Raw genomic sequence first — 20,303 nt, 5'->3', positions numbered from 1 at the left:
TCCTAGGTTGTAGAAATTTAACAAGAACTTTCACAAGTACCTAAAAGGGAAAAACAAATAAACCAAAACATAAATTAAGGTCACAACTACTAATAAAGACATGGAACTTAACCTTTATAATTACAGGATGTTTTATTTTGTTTGAAGATGCCATTTAAGTGCCAAGTCCTGCATGGTCATGGAAGGGACAGCATGACATGGTTCCTGCCCCTGGAACAGAGCCAACAGGGTGTGGGCCTCCACAAGTGTTGATGGTTGCTGGGCATGAGGCTTGTTTGTATAATTTATATATATATATATATATATATATATATATATATATATATATATATATATATATATATATATATTCCCCATGCTGCAGCAGGAAGCTTGTCTGATGAGGGCTGAGCAAAGCACTGACCTGGAGTATAGCAGACTGTTACTGGAGTCATTTTACTGCTGTGAGTTTTTGTGGCTGTTTTTTATAACAGTACTATTTGGTTTCACCTCAGGTCCCTGGGATCTCTAGTCTCAGGTTCTCGGTCACCCAAGCAGTGTTGGGTATGGGCTCCACCTCGTGGAATGGCCCTTTAGAAATGTGAAAGAGTGATAGCCAGTATAAATGTCACCAGAAGGACTTGGAGTGCAGCACCTTGGGTTTCTCAAGTGTGTAATGTGCTTTGAAGATGAGGCCTATGTGAATGTGTCCTCAGAGGACGGCATGCATTTGCAATGAAATGCGAGTCTAAGACTTTATCCCCTAAAGTTTTGTACTGCAGGAAATGGCAGGAATCACCTGACAGGGTCCTTCTCATCCAGACTGGTGCCAGATAATTCATGTGTGCATACATGGGGGTGGGGGTGAGTATTAAGAGCACTTGCTGCTTTTGCAGAGGACCTGGGTTCAGTTTCCTTGTGGATCTCATGATGAGCTATCACTCAGTTCTAGGGACCAGGCACCCTCTTCTGGCCTCCTCAGGCACCAGGCATGCATATGGTACACGCTTATTCCTGTGTGCAAAACATTCATACACACAAAATGCAAAATAAAATCATATAACACACACGTTTCAGAGACATTTGGATAAAACCTAATCCGGTTTCCAATGGCTCATTCAGTAAGGAAGAAAGCAAAAGTCTTCTTTTCCAAGTTGTTGTTAGTAAATGTATATTGGGTTTTTGTTTTGTTTTGGTTTTTTGTTTGTTTGTTTGTTTGTTTGTTTGTTTGTTTGAGGTAAAATCATATGTATCTCAGGTTAGCCTCACATTCAGTTTGGGAGAATGACTTTGAATACCTGATTCTCCCACTTCTGTCTCCTAAGCGATAGGATTACAAGCATGAGCCACCATGCCAGGCCATTTTTTATTGTTACAAATAAATAGCTTTAGTTCTTTTTTGTTGTTGGTGTTACTCAAGTGATCCTCATCGCTGCATAAACATTAGGATGTTTCACTTTTATATAGCCTTCTTTGACCCAAACCGGTTTGATGATTTGTGTGTGTGTGTGTGTGTGTGTGTGTGTGTGTGTGTGTCTGTGTGTGTGTGTCTGTGTGTGTGTCTGTGTGTGTGTGTGTGTGTGTGTGTGTGTGTGTGTGTGGTGTGTGTGTGTCTGACTGAGATCTAAACCTAGGCCTTTGTGCATATCACTGAACTATATCACTAGTCTTGATAATCACTCTTGGTGGGAGTAAGTTGAGACAGTAACCTTGAATAACTAGTTTTATTAGGAAGAAGCAGATTCATGTTTGAGACGTGGTGGAGAGGAAGGCATTGTCAGGCCTGGAATGAATACAGTCATTCTTCAGACTATAATAGAGTAGGTTATGCTGCACAGGGGCCGAGCAAGTACCTGCAGCATAGAGCAGTGGTTTGGGGGGAAATGATTGTGGTAGACAGTTCCGGTGGTAAGTTACTTTGCAAGCAGTTTCCTGGCATATAATCCCTGTTTCGCCAATGTGGGAGTTACTGGAATGTTTAAATCAAAGCCTGGACCCTGACATTTCTAACAAACTTGGCTCCGCTATTCATCTTGAAGATGCCAATTAGCGGAAGAAGCAGAGAAATGGCTCAGCAGTTAAGAGCACTCGCTGCTCTCCCAGAGAGCTGAGTTTGGTTCCCAACACCCATATAAGGTGATGCACAGCTTTCCATAACTCCGGTTGCAAGGGATCCAACACCCTCTTGCACCCGAATGCACACAGTATACATGTGTGCAGTCAAAGACAAACATGTACAGGTGAAGTGAACATAGGAGAGAGGGGAGTAGGAGTGAAGGTCAGAGGAAGGAGATTCAGTGCAGCTGCAGTAAGAAGGAGCAGGTAGAGGTCTAGCCGTTCCAGAGCCCAGTCTTTAGGACCCTGGCCTGTGTTGCTCTCTAGAGAGTAAAGGTATGCATAAGTAATCAGTCCAGGCCACGACAAGCATTCACTCATCACTGTCTCAGTGATCCTTTCTCCACTTCTCGGAGTCCACTGTTTCAGTAGTCTATTAGTCACAGGGAGGAGTACAATGTTTTTTAGAATATATTCATGCTACCAGGAAGGTCACATTTCCCCCATCGTTTTGACATCTTCGTCTTGAGGTGAACTATACCTGTGTCTAAAATAAATGTCATAAACAGAATCCATGTAGGATCCGAGGTCAGAAAATACTCAGGTCAGGTAACCATGCATAAGGACTGATACTCCAAACTTCTTGGCTTTAATTGCCCTCTTCCAAAAGTGACTCACTTTTCGCTGTTGGCTTTAAAACAGAGTCTTGATGTTCAGTATAGTTCACACCCAACCTCAAACTCATAATCTTCATGCTTAGTCTCTCCGATATTACATTTATAGGCCAGGGCTGCTATGTTCATTTATTTCAGTTCTAGAAAGACTCCCCTTCTCGCTAAACAGTATTCTCTGAAGACCTCAATGATCAACCATCCTGTGGTTTGATTTCAACCGTTCCTCATTAGCAGGAGGAGATCCACCATGGTTAGTCTGACATGACTCCACGTTGGTGGGGTACAAACGTCAAGAAGTCACTGCTAATAAAATCCTTTATGGCCAATCTTAAACAACTAAGAGGTCTTACTGTATAGCCCTGGCTGGCCTGCTTCTACCTCTGGAGTGCTAGGATCAAAGGTGTGTGCACCATCACACCTGGCTCTCACAGCAAGTATTTAAAGAAAGGTAATTTGAAATTAATCGTTTAGAGACACATCCCTTAGATGACCAGTGTCAAATCTCTTTCATGAGGAAGTAACATTTGCAGTGTACAATGTTGGAGCAGTCTGATCATCTTTACTTAAAGAGGATTGGATGGACACAATCAGAAGTATGCAAACGTAGACCTCACAAAGGCACACGAACAACTCTAGTTGAGTGGCAACCAGACTGGTAAAGTTTTCCTTAGCTTTGCATCTTAGAAGGCTTATATAACACACAAGAATTTGAAAAAACAGAAAGAGCCAGCAACAACTAGCGTCGATGAAAACAGGAGAAAGCAAGCATTCAGGCAGTTGAGAAGCAAGGGCCTCAGAACCCAGCAGTTCTATGTTTTTGTCTTTGCCAGAGGCCAGAAATGCTAAAATTCTTAGGAACACTGGATGTGGTTTCTTGTGAGTGTTCCTCTCATCATAAACAGCAGTGGACTCAGCTGCCTGGAGACTGTATAGGAGGGCAGGACTTAAATTCCAGTGCAGACGCAGCGCCCCTGAATAGAGACGAATGGCTATCTCCTGGGTGGGACACCGCACGGAACAACTCAGACCTCGATCTAGGAAGGCTTTGGTGAGCCCTAGCTCCGACCTTTCAGAGAAGAAAGCTATTTGGGGGACTTGCTCCTGCAGGAGCTAAGCTTGCTTCCTAGAAATTGTTTCTTCCTTTTCAAGAGCAATTCGCTTTTGCATGCATGTGTGTGTGCATGTGTGTGTGCACATCTGTATGCAGATCACTCATCTCTTAAACTCCCACCCGGGGAACCTGTAATAAACTCTCTTCTAAAACTCCATCTTCCTGTTGTCCATGAAATCCATTCATCAACTTCACTAGAAAAAGAATCCAGAAACCACTGGCTTGTGGTAACTTTGGTAGCCATTGGCTGACTGGGACCCTTTCCCTCAAATTAATGATCATCGGAGATGAGAAAACATTTGTCACACTCAAGGACCTTGACTTTATCCTCAACTTCCCTGATTACTATAACCAAAAAAAAAAAAAAAAAAAGGTCTTAAATATTTCGCTTTGGGATGGGAAAGACTTTATTTTGAACTTGAACACACCTACAAAATTATTCTTTATTCCAAAACACCAGAAACTTTTGGTCTATTTAGTGTTTATAACTTGGGATTGTTTATGATTGAAAAGAGTAGGCGTTAAAGAGCCAGACCAGACAGGTATTTTGAATCACCCGCCTCTGCCTCCCCCCTCCCCCGCTTCCGCTCTCTGTTTCCCCACCCCCACTCCAACCCCGCGTGCCTGGATACTTTCTTTTGAAGTCCGCCCCAGGAAAACAAAGGCCTGTGGATGAGACCTAAATCCGGGATATGGTTAGTAGATCCCCAAGAAATCGGTGTTCTTCTCAGCCTGGGTAACAGAAACTTAGGTCCTGTCACATAGAAGGTTCCCTTCATGGTGCGGAATCCACTTAGTGACGCTTTTGTAACAAAGGTGTCCTGTCATAAAGGGCGGGGCAGGGGCAGCCTCAGTTGCCAAGGCTCCCTGAGGTGAGGGGCCTTTCCTCCAGTTTATCTCCTGCCAGCGCACTACAGCACTCCAGTATTGTGGATCGCCTCCAGCCTCCGTACTACGTGCCATGACCTTACCATATGTCATGACTCCATTGGGCTTCGGCTTCTGCTCCCCAAGTCTTCTCCTCACCGGACAAGTTTTGCTGGTGGTGACCCAGGCGGATCCCATTGCGGAGTGGGTCCAGAACCCAGTTCGTTTGACTTCAGAGCCCTGGGTGCCGACCAAACTCTGGTCTTTGCACCACTCTGATCAACCACCCAAACCCCTGAAAGTTCATACATCCCAAGCAGGCGCAAGGGCCTTTGATTACCAGGGCTCCTCTGCTCCCTCCCAGGTGTTCTCCCCACCTCAGGAATTGAAGGACAGTTTTCTTTCATTCCAAGCTGTGGATACCTCTACGGAGCCTCACCCAGAGTCAGATCAGTTCACTGTTTCATATCAGCACTTGGCCAACCAAATGACTCCACCCAGGAAGCTCCAGGAGAACATCTTAAAGCCAAAAGGGGATCAAAATCAGTCTCCACAAGTCAAAAGTAGTTCCAGTCTAGAGCAGGCTGCAGATGACCAGTTATTTGAAACACTTGTTCCATCACTAGTCAGTGAGAGTTCAAGCGTAACAAAGTTCAGAGCCTCACCCCAGAACTTAAAAAAAGACCAAGTTCAGCACAGGTCACTTGCTAAGGCGATTGTCAGAACTACAAAACAATTTACAAAATCTCAACTCCAAAAAAAAACTGTGGAGAATGAGTATAGGGAATCAAATCTGAATGAAGCTTATTCTAATGGCTTGCCTCTGCAACCCCAGGTAAACAGAGAGGAGCCTCCAGAGCCTTCTGAACTGATTGAACAGCCTGAATACCTGCTGGGGGCACAAACTCGAGATTCAGAGAATCTCCATATGGTCCAAGAAAGCCCGGATCGTCTCCCGCTGCTCCCTGAGGAACATGAGAAGGAAGAACCAGTTCAACAGCATTTTGCTTCTGGGAAAGTTGTAGTATTAAAGCGTCCTGACATGAATGTTCCCTCTGCAAACGGAAATGAAGCGCATCACTCCAACTTGGCAAATGTCACAGTGAAGCCTGTAGACCTGGAGGTTACACTAATATCAGAGGCAGATAAGAAAACCCAACAGCAGCAGCAGGCCCCGGGCCATCTTCCAGCGAGTCCTGAGGAGGTAGGACCTTTGTCAACCCAACAAGATACCCTGGTACAGTTTTCAGAGGAGCCTGATGAGATAGAAAGTTCATTAACTCAACAGGAGGCCACAGCTCCAAATCCAGAGCTCTCCGAGGAGCTGGAACCTTCATTAGTCAGACAAGAGGCCCTAGGTGAGTCTTTAGAACTCCCTGAAGACCTTGAAACATCTGGTAGCCAGCTAGAAGTTCCAGCACTACCTACAAAGCCCTCTGAAGAAGTCAGTCCTCCAATTGAGGAAGAGGCTACTCCAGAACCCTCTGTGCCAAGAATAATTGAAACTCCAGCAGCAACAGCTTCGCATCTCAGTCAGGACCAAGTTCACCACTATACTTTGCCCCTGATTACAGCCAAACTCACTTCCAAACCTTTTAAGGAGGCTAAGACGTCTCCAGTTCAGAAAGAGACTTCAACTCGGACTCTGGGTTCTCGTATGAAAGCTGGACATTATGGCCTAGAAGAGCAGCCAGATGAACCTTCGGAATCTTCTGGGGAGGATGAATCACCTGAAAGGTATCTGGAATCCCTAACTCGGACTCCAGAGGAAGAAGAGGAAGAGTTGGAAGAGGAGGAGGAGGAGGAGTTTTCTCTAGCCCAACAGGACACCTCATCACAACATCCAAGTCCTTTTCTGGAGGGTGACTCTTCCATTGAACTAGAGCAGCCAGTTCAACCCTCTGAATTTCCTGAGGAAGCTCCAGAGTTCCCTTTTGAGACTGTAGTTGAAATGCCACCAATTCATGAAGTCCGGCCAGCTCCAAATAAAGCATACTATTATCATTTGCCCAACATCACAGTTAGACCTGTGGATTTGGCACTTACCATAACCTCAGAGCCTACCCAGGAGACCAAGCCTTCTCTGGCCCAGCAGGAGTTCTCAGTGCATCCTTCAGAGTATACCGAAGAGGGGGATTCTTTTCTCTATGAGCAGGAACAGCGGGTTCAGCCTTCTGAGCTGGAAAGTCTAACTCAAGCCTCAAGGCATCATCAATTGACAATTTCACCCTCAACTCACCATCAAACTCACCACTCAAGCTCGCCCACTGCAATTGTTCAACCTTCAGATGTGCAGGTCACCATAATACAAAATCCTGCCGCAGTGGTGGAATCTCCCCCAGTGCTTCGTGAGGTTATAGGTAAATCAATTGCAGTCTCGGACAAGGGTGTGAACCCTTCCACAACTCAGCACGCAGATCCAGCTGTCGCTCCAGAGCCTTCCAAAGAAGTCGCACTCTTGTCAAATCAAGAGGAGGCTCCAGTTCAATCTACAGAACTTGTTCAGTATGAGAAGCCTTCTCTAAGCCAGCAGGAGAACATAAATGAGAATGCAGAGCTCCTAGAGGAAGTTGAACCTTCTTCAGTCCAGCAGGAGACCCCAACGAATCCTCTAGTGTTCCCTTATGAGATGATAGTTCAACCGTCAGCACACCATGAGGCAGCAGGTCCTCCCCTGATTCATCCTCAACTTCACCATCCCACATCACACGGGGTCACAGCTAAGCCTCTAGAGCTGTTTAACGAGCTTGAAACTTCAAGCCAACAGGTATTTGAACCTTCAAAAGACCAGCAAAAAGTTACAAGTCAGTATCCAACGGCCCCTGGAAATCATCAAGCTTCTTCAGTTTATCAAGAGGCCCTAACCCAGCCTGCAGAGCTTCTTGAGGAAGTCTCTTCAGGTCAGCAGGTTAACTTGTCTCCACCCCTAAAGCACCCTCCAGATGTGCAGTCTTTACCATTTCAGCAAGAACTCCCAGATCAGCCTCCAGAACCACCCAAAGAGGGTTTCTTTCTTTCTCCAGTAGCAGATACCCTGTTCTTTTCACCTGACGATTTAGAAGCAATGTTCAGATACGAGCACTCAATACTGAGTACAACCACAATTGCACACTCCAGCCAAGCATACAGCAGAGCGCCAGAGCCCTCTATGGAAATTGAATCCCTTCAGGATCAGGAGGAGGATGTTGTTCCTATACCTATAATTCCCACTGAACAAATCGAGTACTCACAAACACAATTTGAATATCCTTCCTACACATCAGAATTCCCTGAAACTCAATTTTCTGGGCAAAACTCCATAGCTCAGAAAACAGACCTCCACGAAGAGGCTTACCCTTTTCCTACTCAGCAGAGTGTCCTGTATCTACCTCCAGATTCCATGCTGGGTACAGAGCCTTCTCCAGCTCAGCACATGAGCTTCACTCAACTCGAAGACCTCTCTGAGAGCGTAGGACCCTTTCTAGTGCTACAGCCCACCCCTGCACAGGCTTCAGAACCTCCACAGGAAATAGTTTTTCCTCCAACCCAGCAAGTGGGCCTATACCAGCCTCCAGAGTCAATGAACAATATTGTAATTTACACTCCAACACAGCAAATGATAGTCCCAGCTCCAGGTCAGATTCAAGTGGAGTATCAAACAGCGTCCACTGTCTCATTTCAGGCTTTGCACCTGGGACTCCCCGTAACTTCACAGTATAGTCCAGAGGCCGACCACACTATGGAACCAGAGAGTATGCCTCCTCTAACATATCCTCAGGTGATATTTCCATACCCAACTGAAGTCACAGTTCAACCTCTGGATCTGGGACCCACCGTTACTCTACAGCCAATTTCTGAGGAACTTCATCAAACTATGCCAGAGACCACAACTCAGATTACAGAACTACCTGAAGAGGTTGTGGCTCCAATATATCAAGAGGGGACAGTTCTAACACCAGGTGAGGATCAAGCTGAGTATCCAACTTCACCCACTGTCTCATTTCAGCCTTCGGACCTAGAACTCACCATAAGTTCAGAGCCTACAAGAGAGACTCAGCAGCCTATGACTGCAATGAAGGCTACGGTTCCTTCTCTAGAGAATCCGCAGATCCAAATTCAACACTCAAACCCAACTGAAGTCACAGTTCAACCTTTGGATCTGGGATTTACCTTAACTCCACAGCTAACTCCTGAGGAACTTCTTCAAACTATGCCAGAGACCACAACTCAGATTACAGAAACATCTACAGAGGTTGTAGCTCCAGTATATCAAGAGGTGACAGTTCCAACTACAAGTCTGGATCAAACTGAGTATCCAACTTCACCCACTGTCTCATTTCAGCCTTTGGACCTAGAGTTCACCATAAGTTCAGACCCTACAAGAGAGACTCAGCAGCCTATGACCACAATGAAGGCTACGGTTCCTTCTCCAGAGAATCCGCAGATCCAAATTCAACACTCAAACCCAACTGAAGTCACAGTTCAACCTTTGGACCTGGGATTTACCTTAACTCCACAGCTAACTCCTGAGGAACTTCTTCAAACTATGCCAGAGACCACAACTCAGATAACAGAAACATCTACAGAGGTTGTAGCTCCAGTATATCAAGAGGTGACAGTTCCAACTACAAGTCTGGATCAAACTGAGTATCCAACTTCACCCACTGTCCCATTTCAGCCTTTGGACCTAGAGTTCACCATAAGTTCAGAGCCTACAAGAGAGACTCAGCAGCCTACAACCACAATGAAGGCTACGGTTCCTTCTCCAGAGAATCCACAGATCCAAATTCAACACTCAAACCCAACTGAAGTCACAGTTCAACCTTTGGACCTGGGACCCACCATTACTCTACAGCCAATTGCTGAGGAACTTCATCAAACTATGCCAGAGACCACAACTCAGATTACAGAAACATCTACAGAGGTTGTAGCTCCAGTATATCAAGAGGTGACAGTTCCAACTACAAGTCTGGATCAAACTGAGTATCCAACTTCACCCACTGTCCCATTTCAGCCTTTGGACCTAGAGTTCACCATAAGTTCAGACCCTACAAGAGAGACTCAGCAGCCTACAACCACAATGAAGGCTACGGTTCCTTCTCCAGAGAATCCACAGATCCAAATTCAACACTCAAACCCAACTGAAGTCACAGTTCAACCTTTGGATCTGGGATTTACCTTAACTCCACAGCTAACCCCTGAGGAACTTCTTCAAACTATGCCAGAGACCACAACTCAGATTACAGAAACACCTACAGAGGTTGTGGCTCCAGGCCTTCTCTATCAGAAGATGACAGTCCCAACACCAGGTCAGGTTCAAGATAAATACTCAACAGTACTTCAGCGTATGGACCTGGAACCCACAATAGCTTCGCACTCCACTAGAGAGGCTGAACATTCTACAACCCCGGTGATGACGACAGTTCCTCCCCCAAAGTACTCTCCGATGACACTTCCAGAACAGGTTCTCTTTCAGCATTCAAACACAGCAGGAGTCACAGTTCAGCCTTTGGATTTGGGACTTCCCATAACACCACAGCCTAATACTGAGGGAGAACTTTCTCAAACTACACAGGATAGCACAACTCAGCCTATAGAGACAACAAAGGGAGCTGTAGCTCAGGCCCCAGTCTATCAGGAAGTGACACTTGCAACATCTAGTCAAAATGCAGTTGAGTATCCAACTTTCCCCATCATCACATTTCAGCTTTTGGACCTGGGTCTCACCAAACATCTAGAGCCTGCCAGAGAGGCTCACGATTTTACAGTCTTGAAGGAGACTACAATTCTTCCTCTAAAGAACCCTCAGGTAACACTTCCAGAACAGGTCCACACTCAGCATTCACACCAGAGTGAAATTACACTTCTACCTCTAAATCCGGAACTCAGCGTGTCTCCACAACCTACTCCTGAGGTAGAACTTTCTCAAACTGTACAGGAGACAAAAGCTCAGTCCTCAGATCGAGCTAAGGAGGTTGTCACTCCAGCACCAGTGTACCCAGAAGTGACAGTTCAAACACCAGGTCAGGATAAAACTGAGTTTCCAATACTGCCTTCTGTCTCATTTCAGCCTTTGGACCTGGAACTCGCCCTAAGTTCAGAGCCTACAACCTCACATGAAATTACAGTTTCTCCTCCACAGTACCATCAGATGACACTGTCAGAACCAAGTTCTATTCAACATCCAAATCTAACTGACGTTACAGCCCAACCTATGACTCTGGAATTTTCTGTAATTCCAAGTCCCAATCTCAATGTTGAGACTTCTCCACATATACAGGAGACATTTCCTGAAGCTGAACCACCACCAGAGGAGGTTACAGCCAAGGCTCCAGTGTTTTATGAAATACCACCAATTCAGGATCAAACTCCGCATCTGGCTTCTCCTAAAGTCACAGTTCAACATATAAATGTAGAGCGTAGTGTAGCTCCACTATCCGGTGTGGAGACTGAACTTTTGACAGCTGCGCATAGTATTAGAGCTCTTCCTTCAAAGGACTATGTGGTGACCCTTCTGCCTGAAGACCAGGTTCATGCTCACCATGAAAACCCAACTCAAGTCACCATTCATCCCTCACACCTAGAGTTTTCCGTAGCTCCACAACCAGCTACAATGGTTATACATTCTACACCAGTTCAGTCTATAGAGTCACCTAAGGAGACTGTAGCTCACTCCCCAGTACACCCCAAAATGACAGTTCTAGCAATGGTTCACGGTCAGTCTCAGCATCCAAACTCAGAGGCTATACAATCGGAAATCTCAGCAGCCACTCCTCCAGAGACTACACATTCCATAGTCCTAACAACTCCTCATCCAGAGACTATATATTCTACAGTCCCAACAACGATGGCCCCTCTTTCAACACACTATGAAGCCATGCTTCCACTGCCGTATGAGGTTCAGACTCAGCAGCCAAATCCAACTGAAGACACAACTTGGCCTTCACCCATAAACCAACAATCTTTCATAATGCCAGAGTCTGTTACACTAATAAACCTTTTTGCAACTATGCCTGAGCAAAACCCAAGTGACATCACACTTGAACCTATGGATCATGAACCTATCATAACTCCATATGATGGAGATTTCGATACAGAAAGAGATTTATTGTTTCAAATTAAACCAAATGTCTCCACGAGCACCGACGTCTGTGACTTCTGCCTGTGTGAAAATCACACGCTATTGTGTGTTCATCTCAGCCCAATGCAGAAACTCCGCCAGGTGCCTGTGCCAAGGCCCAACACCTACAAGGGCACCCTAACTGTTTTGTAAGAATCACCTTTTCTTATTTCTGTTTTGCATTCTGCTTGGCATGGCAACCTTTTCCTCAAAGCTTACTGGACCTTCCTTGTCACCCCAACCAACACTGACTGGCTTTCTGCTCTTACCATTGCTCCTGAAGGCAGTTTCTTCCTCCAGTCCCCTTCTCCGGTCTTTCCTGGCAGCCTCTTCCTCCATGTTCATTTTTATTTAGTCCCAATATGTAATTATAATTGGCTCTTCCATTTCTTCACTCCGGTCTCTCTATAACTCACTAGTGAGGATGCAACAGAGAGGCGGGAATAGATTCCAGAGCTGGACTCCTGCGGTTGGCCCCCAGGTCTTTCATGTGGCGTCTCTGTCACTCTAGGAAGAGTGCGTAGACGTGAATGAACTTCCTCCCCTGTAGAATGGGAAGTCCGATAGCCACTCTTTCGTAGGACTGTTGCGAGGCTCAGTCGACTGTGCAAAATGCTTAATCTTAGTTCTTAGCATACATGAGTGTTAGCTGTTAATACTTGCTGTCTCTGTTATGTTCAGAAACTTACTTTGTCCTAGAATATGTACTCTTTTGTGCACAACTTGAAGCTAAGAGTTGAGAGTCACATATGTGTGTTGTATCTAGACCGTGAAAATGATAAGGGACACAAAGTAAACCTTTACCTGTGGCTCAAAGGATGTCTATAATTATTGAACCGTAGAATCGGAGAGTACAACGTAGGCAAAGGCATGATTATAGGAAAGATGAGGATTTAGACAAGTCAGATTAAAAACAGAGACATTGTGTAAGATCTGGAATATCGACTATAGGATTTAGGAAGTGGCACGGGGGACATGGAAAGTTATCAGAATTTTTCAGGAAAGAAAAAAATTAAGACAGGAGAATTTAAAAAAAAAAAAAAGGACAGAATAATAGTATGACCTGGCCTGGAGTTTCTGCTTCTTTCTGGAACTTTCAGGTGCTAGGATCATGGGCATATTCTACCATTCTCATATCTTGGACCATTTTTAAATCCATAAAAGTAATGGCCTCCAGGCCTGCCACCATGGCAGCCCATAAGAAAGAGAAAGACCTGGGTTCAGTCCTCAGCTCCGAAAAAGAGAAAAAAAAATGTTAAGATAGAGAAAGACAGGATTTAGTGACTGGCTAAATTTAGAGTTGGGCTCTAGAGTCTACAACACAGAGAGGAGTGGAATGTGAGCCCACAGGATAGAAGTTCACCCTGTGAGGAAATGTCTCACTGCTCGTCCCAGTAGCCCTGTACCCTTAACCGTGCTCCCTTGGAAACTGAGGAATTGGATGGGAGTCTGATGGGAATTAGAAAGTTGGTGGCATCCTTTGTTCTTCATTGAACACCTCCATGAGGGAGTGATGATTTCTACTGATTCTGCTGATTCTTCTTCTGTTTATTCAAGTATATAAACTGTTTCTTCACAGAAATTTCCAAGGAAATGCTATTTCTTACATTGACAAAAATTCCTGGAAAGCATATCGTTGGGTTGAGAAACTGTGAGTATATTTTCTCCAAATATAAATATAAAACAAAGGAGCAGATAAGCAAACCAACCAAAACCACTGCACTCTAAGTTCCTTCTTGGTCCAGGTTTTGAGGTAAATACCCACAAGGTATTTCCTCTTCACAGTCCAAATCAAGCTATATATTGACTGAACTTCTCTGGTAAGTTTTGTGGTGACTTAAGTGTTGCAGAAGGGAGAACAGTTGCCTAGCATGAAGCCATAGGTTCAAACACCATCACTTCAGCCAAAAATTGTTTTCCATTTTATCTTGTGTGCATTCGTATGAGCACTCCACACCAGAGTGTGCATGTGGAGGTCACAGACAGCTCGTAGAGCTTGCATTTATCTTTCTACCATGCGGGCCCAGGAGACTGAACTCAGGTTTCAGTCTTGGCAGCGAGTCCCCTTTTCTTTGAGGTCATTTTGCTGCCTGACTTTTTAGATTAAATTTAATGGTCTCTCTCTCTCTCTCTCTCTCTCTCTCTCTCTCTCTCTCTCTCTCCCTCCCTCCCTCCCTCCCTCCTCTCTCTCTCTCTCTGAAAGCACTGACAGCTTAGATTTGTCTCTCATGCAGAAGTCATTAGTGACATTTTTGACTGGTTTTTTTCTTGACACATTGTCTCTCCATGTCACTTTGGCTGGCCTTAAACTCACTTAAGCGGACCAGGTGGGCTTCAAACTCAGAGACGTGCCTGCCTCTGCTTCTTGGGTGCTGGTTTAAAGGTGTGCACCACCAGACCTGGCCTATTCTTACATTCTTAATGGATATAAATTAAATATCAGATGTAGAGAAACCTTCCTTGTGCTCTAGTTTTCACCACTGGGGCAATGTGTTAGTTTTGCTGTGACAAAGACCATGAACAGAAGCTACCAGGAGAGGAAGAGGTCATTCTGTCTTATAATTGTAAGGGAACGTAAGAAAGGAGCCCGCATGAGTCAGGAACTGAAGTCGAGGCTATGGAGGAACACTGCTTACTGGCTTGCTCCTCCTGGCTTGGGAAGTTTTTCTTGTTCACCCCAGGCCCCCTGCTCTGAGATGACATCACCCATAATAGGCTGGGCTCCCATGCAACAGTAATTAATAAAAAAAAAAAGTCCAACTTGCCCACAGTGGAGACGACATCTCAGTTGAGATATCCTCTTCACAGATGACCCTAGTTTCTGTCAAGTTGAAAATAAACTAACTGGAACAGGTTAATTGCTACTGTGGTTTTGGTATATATCCCTCCAGACATATTTGCATATAAAAAATAGATTTGTCACAAATTCCTTTTTCATTTCTACATAAATGATAACATCCTACAACTTGATGTTGTCACGGCATGATATTGAAAGCTACTTTTTAACATATAGCTATTCTATTTATTTCCAGAACTGGGTAACATTTCACAGAGTGTGCACATCAGTGAGAATTTAAGATTATCCTGCTGGTGTTTAGCAACTATCTAGGGGTGTTTTTGTTTGTTTGTTTGTTGTTTGTTTGTTTGTTTGTTTTTTGCTCCATGTCTGGCTGTACTAAATGTCCTGTGTACCTTGGGCAAGTGTTTCAATAGGCCAGATATCCAGGAATAGAACCTTTGGGATGGAGATCATGGTGCATTTGAAATTTTAATTGCCCTAAAAATAAGTAGCGCCACCTTACACTGTAGCAGTAGCACATGACAGTGTGCACCTACGTCCCATTCCACACCAACGTTCTCTGTCTATTGATGATTTTTGATCCAGATAACCTTTTGATTTTCCAGAATTCTCAGTAAAAATCACCTGACTGAATTGCATAAGGATTCATTCGAAGGCCTGCTGTCCCTCCAGGTTTTGTAAGTTAGTTTAGCATATCTACTTGTAAGTAATGTGCTATCTGTGGGTGAATTAGACACTAACATCTCTTCAAGCAACAAAACTGTGCCATTACTGACGAGGCTCTGCAGTGTTTGCCTCTAGTCCCAGTACTGAGGGAGGTGGGAAGCAGGAAGGTTGCTGCAAGTTGGACCAGTGCATGGTCTGCCTAGTGGGCTTCCTGCCTGTCCCAGGGCTGCTTGGCAAGGGCCTGGCTCTAAAGACATAAGAAACTCTGCAGTTATGTCAGTCTGTGGGCGTGTCAGCCTCGCTCTAACATCAAAATGCCTTCTATGCACTTTAAACTTCCTAAATCATATCGGCAAGTTTCAAACAGAAGTCCATTTGCAGAAGGAGAATGTTAGTAAGCCCTGAGCCATTACTGAAACTCACACGGCCCTCGTTTTCTAAGGCATATGCTTCTATTTACATCTTGCCATACCTCAGTCAAGCCTGGTCCATGTTCTCATTTCCATGTAGCCATGAGTTGGGAGTGCTTTGACACTCTTACAGGACTGGTACAAGTTGATGTGACGGGGTGCCTGATGAGAACAACCTAAGGGGGCAAGGTTCACCCTGGCCCTTCATCTCAGAGGTTTTCGGTTCCTGGCAGCTGGCTCCATTGTTTCTGGGCCTGTGGTGAGGCAGAGCATGATGCTGGGAGGCTGTGGTAGAGCAAAGCCTCAGAAAGAGTGAAAGAAGAATGGCCCAACAATAAGACTGACCCACATGCACCTGCTCCCTCCAGCCAGGCACCGCCTTCTAACAGCACGTTCAGAAAGGGACTTATCAGTGGGTTAATTCCTGGATGCCCTTAGTGTCTTCATGATCAATAGACCCCTAGCCGAGAATCAAACCTCCAGTATATGCATTCTTATTTCCGGGGTGGGGGGTGGTGTTCGTGGGAGTGGAGGGCTTACTTTATATCCAAACCATTAACAGGGCTAAAAAAGAAAAGAGAATCAATAAATAGTGTGCAACATAAATTATGTGTGGCCTGCACAGTCCAAAATGTTTGCTAATCTGACCTTTACCAGAAAAAAAAAAAAGCATAGAAGGAATTAATCCTTCGAGCCATCACATCTAAGATTAGAGAAGAGCCGCCTGCATTAATTTGAAGGGGTGTGTGTGTGTGTGTGTGTGTGTGTGTGTGTGTACATGATTGCATCTTTGCTTGGTGTATGTAGTGTTAAATAATAAAAACGATTTACCATCCCACGCTAACGCCAACTACTCTCTAGTGTCAGCAGTCTCACTGCCTTCATGGCTAGTCCCAGCAGCGACTGCCCATCTCACTAAGTTCCCATGGTGGGTCGCTGCCACACCAGGCCCATGTAACGACCGCCCATCTCACAGTTAGCTGTCCCAAATCCCTGTACCCCAGCAAAATCAAAACTCTAGAGGCTTGTAATTTATCAATCAGATTTATATCAGTAAATTCTCACCCCACGAAATGTCCACACAATAAACTCAGAGTCAATTGATAACTGATATAAACTGCCCACCTTGGTAAGACAAATTGTTCTGTAATTATCCATCCGTCATAAGGTATTCATAGCTTCCTGTGACTATTTAAAGCCACATGGATCTGCGTCATCCTTCTCTTCTCCACCTTCCTTCCTTTTCCCACTCCATACTCTCTGTTCCGTCTCTAAAATCCTCAGCCTGCCTTTCTTTTTCACAATCACAGGCCTTGCCTTATCTTGTGCCTGCCCTCACCTGCATATAGACATCAACCCACAAGTATGTGTGTGTGTGTGTGTGTGTGTGTGTGTGTGTGTGTGTGATTGATTACATCTTTGTTTAGTGTGTGTGTGAGTGGTTACAATTGTGTGTGTGTGTGTGAGAGAGAGAGACAGAGTGACAGAGAGAGACAGAGACAGAGAGAGACAGAGACAGAGAGACACAGAGACAGAGAGAGACACAGAGACAAAGAGAGACACAGAGACAGAGAGACAGAGAGAGACAGAGACAGAGAGAAAGACAGAGACAGAGAGACACAGAGACAGAGACAGAGAGAGACAGAGAGAGACAGAGAGAGACAGAGAGAGAGAGAGAGTTGTCAGACACAGGCGTGGAGATCCAAGTTGCAGGAGATTTGGTTCTCTCCTTCCACCATCAGGTTCTTGGGGGTCAGACTTAGGACATTAGTCTTGGTCATAGGTGTCCATATTCATGAAGACTTCGCACCAGCCCCAGACAGGTCTCTCGAGGGAAAATATGCTAGACATTAAACACAAGAGGAGACAAAAGTTAAAAACCTTTTAGAGAGATGCTCGTGCACACCTGTGCAGCCAGACCTTCTGGGAATTTGATGCCAATCCAAGACACCACGATGAGGACCACGGCACTGTGGCAGTGTTTGCAAGCAGCCAGGAGCCTCACTGCGTCACCTAAAGATGGTGGAATTGTGCTCTGGCATCATCCTCAGCGACAGCTACTGAGTCAGCAAGCCTGCAGTAGAGCTGTGCTGTCTCCAGAGGCCCTGGTACCTGGAATTACCTAGGAGTTCCAGAACTCAGGGGGCTGAGGTAGGAAAACCAGAAGTTTAAGGGCAGCCTAGCCTCCATGAAAAGAGACATAAGAAGTCATATAATCTCTCAAAATGACTAACTCCACAATCTATCAAGATCTATAGTTTTATTTCACACATTTGAATGTCCTAAAGGGTGAGACTTTGGCAGACGGATGGACCGGGTAAGTGGCTCTAAGATATTCAGATCCAAAGGTTTCAAGTTTAGACAAAAGCAGTTTTTTTCTATTACAGCTCTACGTTCTATTAGTTATGCTGACTAGGCATCTAACAGCTAAGCAAAGCAATATTTCTCCTTTTATGTTTCCTAGGGATTTATCTTGCAATAAAATACATTACATTGAAAGAAGGACATTTGAGTCATTACCTTTTTTGAAGTATATGTAAGTTACAATTATAACCCCTTTATATCTGAATTTCAATCCCCCTTCGTGACTTCCAACTTTCCTAGAAGGGCTCAATAATAAGCTAGAATCAAAAAAGACAAATACCGGGTTTTTAAATTTGTTTGTTTTGGGGACAAGGACAAGCCTAGGGTCTTGTTCTTGCTATTTAAGTGCCCACCCAGTGAGCTTCAGTCCTAGATTTCTATGGGTATGCTGGAGGTGGAAGATGTACTGTGAGGGCTGAGGAGAGAGCATAGAGGATAATGAAATAAAGATAAAACATCATGCTTCTTCGAATGTGGGCAATCAACGTGTGTGTGTGTGCACGCGCGTGTGCACATGCACATAAGCATTTGCGTGTGCATGTGTGGTGTGCAACAGGAAAATAAGACTGTATTGGGAGGAGAAGACCAGAAGACTGGGATGGAGAGTTAGTAGAACAGATAAGAGCATCGTATAATGAGGTGGTGGTAGGTATATGAAATTATCAGGATGAAAACCATTCTTAGCACCATAACTAAAACTTTATGGCTGGTAGGAAGTCATGAGCACTCTATGCCCAGGCCTGTAGTAAAGCTGAGCATGCGACTGTACTAAAGTCCGAGTGAGTCGTGACAGATCTCAGTGTGACAGCGCCCCCTTGACCATTGTGGATAAGCTGCTGTCATCTGGTGAGCAGACGTCATAGCCATTCCTAAACATCCTCCAGTATATAGGGCAAACCCATACAGCAAAGAGTAGTCCAACCCAAAATGTCAATGGCGCTAGAAAACCCCTCAGAGAAGTAAAGATCACTGGGGGGAAAAATTGAGCATTTATTGGCTAATGTGTTACATATGTAGATATAAAATGTGTCAATCATAAGCCAATGTCATCCTCAGGATTCTTTAGCAAAGTGAGAAAGTATTGAACTTATGCTTAATTATATATAAATTAGAATCATCACAGATACGAATGTTCCAGAGAGCATATTTTCATCGGCTCATGTCTTTTTGTTGTTATTATTTTAGAAGCCTTGAGTGCAATTTGCTCACTGAACTGAGCTTTGGAACATTTCAAGCATGGCATGGAATGCAGTTTTTACAGCAGCTGTAAGTGAAGTAGAAGTTAAGTAAGCTTATATAAATACTTAGCTGTGTGTTAAAAGGTGCGGTATTAACTCACTGGGAGTAAACCCTGTGCAAACTGCGGGAAGTTTGCCTTCAGGTCCACCCACTCTTCTCCGACGAGAGACTGAGGCGCAGGAGGCCATGAGACTTGTGAGAACTGCAGGGCGTGCTCTGGTTTCCTGGTCCCGACCTTCAGAACAGGCACACGTGTCGCCACTCAATGGTCCTCACTAGGCGTGGCCTGGCCCAGTGCCTCCTCTGCCATGCGATGTTTTTGGAAACCCACTTGTGGGTTACACTAGGACTTCCTCTCCCATGCACAGTTCCCAGCTGCTGGAATGGCTGCCACATGGAGCTGCAAACAACTAAGACCAAGCCCTCCAGGGAGCAAGGGTTAGGCTGGTTCTCAAACAAGGGAAGGAGAAAATTCCTCTGCCCTGAGGCTTCTCTCCCCGTTATCCAGAACATTATTTTTTTCAGCAAGTTTACACCTCTGAGGTCATGGATTATCTGCAGATAAAAGGCAACTTTGCAGCATGGGTGGTTGAAAATATTCGTAAAGAAAATACATTGCTCCAGCCCGGAGAATAATTCTTTCTTGCTGGGCATGGTGGCACGTGCCTTTAATTTCAGCACTCGTAGGCAGAGGCAGGTGGATCTGAGTTTGAGGCCAGCGTGGTCTGCAGAGCAAGTCCAGGACAGCCAGGGCTGTTACACAGAGAAACTGTCTTAAATTAAAAAAAAAAAAAAGAAAGAAAAGAAAAGAAAGAAAGAAAAAAGAAAGAAATTCTTTCCCAAGAGAAAGGTTTTTTTTTTCCTTTAGAATGAAGGAATTTGTTTTAGAAAAAAATGAAATCCATGTTGTTTGTTAAGCGTGGTACCACATGAGTTTGGGGCTAGCCTGGGACACTGCATGTTCTAGCCCAGGCTGGACAACAGAGTTAAACCTCATCTCAAAAGATCTTTTATGTGCTATTCCATGATCAGAAGGGCA

At 44.8% G+C, this 20,303-nt stretch overlaps 1 protein-coding gene across 2 annotated transcripts in view; it reads left to right on the top strand.

Moving 5' to 3' along the window:
- Positions 1 to 360: 360 nt before the first annotated feature.
- Lrrc37a (leucine rich repeat containing 37A) overlaps positions 361 to 20,303 on the top strand; it is a 41,933-nt gene continuing 21,990 nt past the window's right edge. Inside the window, exons 1-5 of one of the 2 annotated variants that reach the window (XM_087575039.1) lie at positions 361 to 443; positions 13,365 to 13,436; positions 15,191 to 15,262; positions 18,126 to 18,197; positions 19,211 to 19,291. In XM_087575039.1, the coding sequence (XP_087431165.1) occupies positions 19,272 to 19,291 (20 nt within the window). In that variant the 5' untranslated portion in view covers positions 361 to 443; positions 13,365 to 13,436; positions 15,191 to 15,262; positions 18,126 to 18,197; positions 19,211 to 19,271. Of the gene's footprint in view, positions 444 to 4,780; positions 11,935 to 13,364; positions 13,437 to 15,190; positions 15,263 to 18,125; positions 18,198 to 19,210; positions 19,292 to 20,303 lie in introns of those variants that run through there. The other variant, XM_087575037.1, reaches the window with a different exon arrangement.

The sequence above is a fragment of the Rattus norvegicus genome, chromosome 10 (genome assembly GCF_021556685.1).
Source record: "Rattus norvegicus strain SHRSP/BbbUtx chromosome 10, alternate assembly SHRSP_T2T, whole genome shotgun sequence".
NCBI lineage: Eukaryota > Metazoa > Chordata > Mammalia > Rodentia > Muridae > Rattus > Rattus norvegicus.
The sequence above is the reverse complement of the archived record's forward strand: the minus strand, read 5'-3'. Positions and strand labels throughout refer to the sequence as shown.